Source organism: Ambystoma mexicanum, chromosome 6q (assembly GCF_040938575.1).
Source record: "Ambystoma mexicanum isolate Mex_15411 chromosome 6q, UKY_AmexF1_1, whole genome shotgun sequence".
Taxonomy (NCBI): Eukaryota; Metazoa; Chordata; class Amphibia; order Caudata; family Ambystomatidae; genus Ambystoma; species Ambystoma mexicanum.
Window position 1 is genome coordinate 1672572781 of NC_090937.1, and position 6222 is coordinate 1672579002.

The following is a 6222-nucleotide window of genomic DNA, read 5'->3' on the forward strand; positions in this document are numbered from 1 at the left end:
AGAGCAGATCATCCCATAGAAAAGTTTCATGGGCCGTGGCAAAATACGTGTGTTCGGGCCAGTTGCCATTAACTTAAAGGAATGCAAAAAAAAAAACACTTTGCACCCCTCTTTATAGACATTGGGCCTCATTACGCGGTAGGAGGTAGCCATGGTGCTCTTAGCACCATGGCTACCCCCTTACCGCATTCAGGGTCTGGGTTCCTGAAATAGGGACTTACCAGGTCATTCCAACCTTGGAGGACCCGGTAAGTCCCCATTCCGAAAACCATTCCCCATTCCCATTCGAGCCCCTATAGGGCTCAATGGGAATGGGGATGGAGTTAATAACGGTACCGCAATTTGCGGTACCGTTATTAGCTCTGAAGTCCCTTAACGGGTCCCATCCATAACGCCTGATTAAACCAGGCATTGAGGAAGGGACCTGCTAAGGGACCTCGGAATGGGGTGGTAAGGGATTACCAGCACCGGTGACCTTACGGGTGCCAGTAATCCCTTACCACCTACCGCGTAATGAGGCCCAGTGAGTCTCTGTCCAGCTATGAAGAAGGCCCTCACTGGCTTGTAATTTCTCTTGCTAAAAACCACTGCGGCTCTGCTAATACTCCACCTTGGTGGCTTCATGCCCCTAAGTTTTTCTCAAAATGAAATGCCCACATGAATCACTGGCCAAGCATTGACTGGGTGAAGCCGATGGTGGCTGCAGAAGGAGGGAGGAAGGGATCTCTATTAGAAGGCACCCGATACATGTTCATATTTATAGCTATTCATTCATTCATTCATTCATTCATTCATTCATTCATTCACACCACTGAACTCCGCCTCTTCTGGCACAAAGGGCAGCACACTTGGTAGGCCTTCTGGCTCCACTTGTAATACCAAAGTTACGCCTGTAGCCGAAATAGGAATGCGCCAAATGTGTGGGTAGGGGTTGGCTTTACGCGGCACAGCACTTTGTGTTGGTGTCGTCCTTGTCTGTGGATCACTCCACTGACCATGTGGTTTCATGCCACGTGGCCCTGCGTGCTGGGGTGCACCTTGCCTGTGGATCACTCCGCTGACCATGTGGTTTCATGCCACACGGCCCTGCGGGCTGTGGTGTACCTTCCCTGTGGATCACTGTTCTGACCATGTGGTTTCATGCCACACGGCCCTGCGGGCTGTGGTGTACCTTCCCTGTGGATCACTCCGCTGACCATGTGGTTTCATGCCACACGGCCCTGCGGGCTGTGGTGTACCTTCCCTGTGGATCACTCCGCTGACCATGTGGTTTCATGCCACACGGCCCTGCGGGCTGTGGTGTACCTTCCCTGTGGATCACTGTTCTGACCATGTGGTTTCATGCCACGTGGCCCTATGTGCTGGTGTGTACCCAGAGGCGTAGCCAGGATTGTCTAACAAATGGGGCTTGAAGCTAATGTATTTGGGCCCACTGCACTGACAAAAATATCTGTAAATGCCCACACAGAGCTGCTGAGTGGGCATTTACAGATTTTGGGTGGGCCTTGCCCCTCAGGCCCTACCCTGCCTACACCTCTGTGTGTACCTTACCTGTGGATCACTCTGCTGACCATGTGGTTTCATGCCACGTGGCCCTGCGTGCTGGGGTGTACCTTGCCTTTGGATCACTCCACTGACCATGTGTTTTTCATGCCATGCGGCCCTGCGTGCTGGTGTGTACCTTGCCTGTGGATAACTCAGCTGACCATGTGGTTTCATGCCACGCGGCGCCTGTGTGCTGGTGTGTACCTTGCCTGTGGATCACTCTTCTGATCATGTGGTTTCATGCCACGAGGCCCTGCGTGCTGGAGTGTACCTTGCCTGTGGATCACTCCGCTGCCCACGTGGTTGCATGCCACGCGGCGCCTGTGTGCTGGTGTGTACCTTGCCTGTGGATCACTCCGCTGCCCACGTGGTTGCATGCCACGCGGCGCCTGTGTGCTGGTGTGTACCTTGCCTGGGGATCACTCTTCTGATCATGTGGTTTCATGCCACGCGTCCCTGCGTGCTGGAGTGTACCTTGCCTGTGGATCACTCTTCTGATCATGTGGTTTCATGCCACGCTGACCGCAGGGTACATGGGTCACTGCATGGCGTCTTCAGATTGTTTCACTCTTTTGATATAATTTTTTCTGTTTGCAGAATATTATAGTGAAGAAATGTCTTCTGAATATGACTCCTCCATGGAGGAAGATTCTGGGCAGAAAGCGGAAGCCCCTGCCCCTCAAGAGATGGTCCTGCCGCAGGAGCCCACTCCAGTCCAGAAGTAGGGCAGCAGCTCCACGCAGCTCACACGGAAATGCATCGCGCAAGAGATAATGGCTGAAATGTTGTCCCTTTGCCATCAATGTAGTGAGGGCTTCAAAGTGTAATAAACACTGTCTACAGAATGCATGTTTAGAGTGGCCTTTTGCTCTTTCCAGATGTGTGCACAAAGGTGTAGGGGCTGTGAAAGAAGTCCAAATCGCCCACACGCAGGCAGCCCGGCCTGCCAGGTGGGTGATATGGCACGCAGCCAGTGCCACTTCACTCCACAATACTGAGGGTATACTCTAGACATGTGGCGGGAGGGAAGTGGCTTTTAATGATGCATTGTCCACTTGTCCCCCTACTTCCCTGTGGCTCCTGTACTCGAGTTGCTGACAGACCAGCCATTCTTACTCTTGCCTTGCACTCCTTCAGTGTCATGTGCCCATCTGACCCACTTCCTTTCTTGCACATGCTCATTTCCATCCCTATTCTGCACGACTCTCTGCATCAACGAAGGCCATGTGCAGCATGAGCAATTCTACACAAGCACCTCTCCACTCAAGCCAATGAGAGGTGCAAATGCCGGTTCCAAAAGGCCCCCCACAGTGGCTGCAGCTGAGAATGTACAAGAAATAGGACTAGTTATAGGACCTAAACATTTTGTCACTCTGGACTAAACAAAAAGCCTGAAATGGATTTAAATGTTGTAGATTTTGTGAGAAGTAAGTGGGGAGCCAAGTGGAGAAAGCCAACGCGAAGTTGTTGAGTTCAATGAAAATAATTCAAGTGTTTAAAAATGCAGTGAGAGCAGGAGGAGGTACAGTGAGGAGCATCAATGGAATAACACCATGTAATAGAGAACTGCCCTTGCAGATAGGGAGGCACTCTATGTTTCTAGGAGCATCAACAAAACGGAAGAGGTGGGTGAGCAAAGACATGAAACAATGCATGACTTTGGTGACAGGAGACCCAGAGACGATACATTATGAGGTCATGATGTGATGGGTGTCAGAGGTTTGTTGAGTGTGCAAATATGGCTGATGTGATATAAGGAAAAGCATTGGCTCCTGACTGGCTGGTGGGCTGGAAGAGGCAGAGCTGATCACACGACGTGGGGCCTTCCTCTGAGCCTGGTGTAATAGCAAGCCCTTAAACAGTCACTATTTTGTGAGAAAAGCTGGAGGAGGCAGATCCATCATAATGATCACCCTCCTTCTCCATCCTCCTGAGGCCGAACACAAGCCACAAAATGTAAGTTGGGAAAAGTAGGCAAGGCAAGGGCTTCTGAGTGAATGACTAAAGATGAATTCATAAGGGCAAATCAAAACCCCCTTGTGGAAATTCGTTTCACACAAACAGAATACATGCTAGAAGGCTATCCCACTTCCTTCACACAGATTCTTCTAAAAAGCGCCACTCATATTCAGTTAACCCTTTCCACCAAATCATTGGACTGAGGGTGGTAAGCCAGGGGGACCTTATATGTTATTGTACACTTCCATATGGCTTTTATATAGTTGGACATAAAGTTGGTCCTCCCAACCTTCTTAGCAAATGCAATACAGATAAAATACTCAGAAGAGTTTTAGCATTTTAGCATCTAACATGGCAATTATAGTACCTAGTGGCAAGGTCAACTTTCACAAGTATAAATGTGTTTTCTGATGATCAAGGGGACCAACAATATCAATCGCTACCTTTTTGAATGGAACTTCTGTGGGAGTCACCAGTGGTGCCTGGATTTGTACACAACTTTGATCTGACATCTCGCAAAGCAGTACAGCTTTCCAAGTGGCATTGTACAAGAACACCCATCTTGGGCCTGTACAAAAAAAGCTTCAACCTTTCCCTTGTCTTCTTTTTACCCCTCAGTGACCTGACAGAGGTCATAGGCCTAGTGTAGTATAAACGGCCTCACCCTCTAGGGCACCACCAACCTCCAATGTTCTACAATTTTATTTTCATTTTATTGTTTAAAGTGCTAGCATAGTTCAAGAGCATGTGAGCGCTGTGCAGGGTGTGGGCAAAGTGTTTGGGCTGGGGACTTTTAAAAGAAATGCAGTACTGTGAGTTGGGGTCTGTTTGTGCGTCCGTATGTGCATCCATCAGGATTAGTCCTTGGTGGGTATTGTTAAAATAGCTATATTTTAAGAGCTTTATGAAATTGGAGAACTGTGCTGACAGTCAGAGCAGATACAAGTGTGACAAGAGAAGGATTGTTTGTGGGCCTTCTGTGGGACGAGTTGTGATTCAAGTAGTTTGCTTGATTCGCGGTGTGGAGAGCATGTGCCGCCAGATATGTGGAACTTAACTATCAGGTACGCTGGTGTGCTACTCATGACTGCTTTGTAGATTATACATGCAGTCTTGGACAGTATATAGACCTGGAGAGGAAGCCAGTTAAGTTTACGTGGGTGGAGTGATTAAGTCACCTTTCCACGCTCCCTGCTGCAGAGTTGTAGATTGCTTTTAAGGAAGCCAGGTGGGCAGCTAGGAGCCCCGTCTGTTTTCCCCATCAATGTGGGCAAGACCACAATTACCTGCAGTACAGTCCGGAGGTCCTAGGGTGGGATCAAGGCTTTGATTTTGCAATGGGTTGAAGATGTGTATTTTTATTTACGAAGCGCTTACAATGAGACAATAAATGGTACAACAATCAGTGAATTGGTAAAATCAAAGATTAATATTACGCAGGGGAGGAAAGTAAGTGAGATTTTAAATGGGTTGGAACAGAGAGAGTAACAAATGGGGAGAAAAGGGAAGGGATTCCAGTATTTAGGAGCAAGAAGGGACAATGACAGAACGCATGACTGCACGAGGTAGCTGGGCTTGGAAAGAAGAAAAAGAGATTGAGAGCGGAGAGATCAAGACGGGGAATAAGTGAAGAGAGAGACGGCAGAGCTAGACAATGAAGACATTTAAACACCAGAGAGAGAAAGTGAACAAGAAGTCGAGATTCGAATCAAAGCCAAGATAAGGAGTGGAAAGCAGCAGAGATGGAAGCACTAGGAGGGAGGGACAGGACAACTTCAGTAAGCTGGTAGAGTGTTTTGTTTTTGGTCTTGCCTTCATGCGTTGTTATGCTGCTTTGCCTCTCTAGTTTTATCTTTCTGGATGTCATAGTGTGATTGTCTTGCTATGCTCGTTCCCCTGCTTGTTCTATCGATATTCACATTGATATTTTATTTGTATCGCGCTCATACACAAGTGTTTCAGAACATGAACATTCTTGTTCTAGCGCCCATTCACCCAAGAGCTGAAGAAAGCTGATCTACAATATCAAACGCCGCAGCGAGATCAAGAAGAACACGAACAGAGAATTGCTGTCTCAGCAGAATGCGTAGGTCGAAAGCCGGATTGATATAAAGGAAGCAGAGAGCGAATATGAAGAAAATGGAAGACTTGGGAATAGGCAATATGCTCAAGTTGTTTTGATCGAAAAGGGAAGGAGCAAGAACGGCCGATAGAAGAAAGAGGAGGATCGAAGGTGGATTTCTTTAGAATTGGACTAACAGCTGCATCAGTTCAGAAGGGATCATAGAAAGGGAAGGATTTAAAAGCGATGTACGATGCACAATGAGTGAAGAACACATTTTAGGAGTAAGAGTAGAATACAGAGGAGCATTAGGAGAAGGAGCCGGATGAGCGTGATTAAGAAAAGTGTCAGTATGAAAGGATGAAAAGATATGGGAGGAGAAGAAATAGAGGTGGAAGAGAAGGAGGAACCAAGTGGTGCGACTTTGTTGGCGAAGTAGTCAGCAAGATCAGAGGAAGAGAGCGAAGATGAAAGAGCAGGATCAGAGGCAAGGAAAGAAGACATCCTTAAGTTGGAAAGGTTAACAGGGATGAGGGGAGTAGGCCTGAATACAATCAGAGAAATTGTGTTTTTTAGTGTCCAGAAGTGCAGCATCAGAAGAAGAATAGCCAGAAGAGAGAAGGTTGGGATGAGTGATAGCATGGAAATTCCTCCAG

At 47.8% G+C, this 6222-nt stretch overlaps 1 protein-coding gene across 2 annotated transcripts in view; it reads left to right on the top strand.

Moving 5' to 3' along the window:
• Positions 1–2394, top strand: part of LOC138515681 (coagulation factor XI-like) — a 328669-nt gene extending 326275 nt beyond the window's left edge. For both annotated transcript variants that reach the window (XM_069630352.1, XM_069630353.1), the window contains one exon: positions 2143–2394. In XM_069630352.1, the coding sequence (XP_069486453.1) occupies positions 2143–2270 (128 nt within the window). In that variant the 3' untranslated portion in view covers positions 2271–2394. The remainder of the gene's footprint in view (positions 1–2142) is intronic.
• Positions 2395–6222: the final 3828 nt, after the last annotated feature.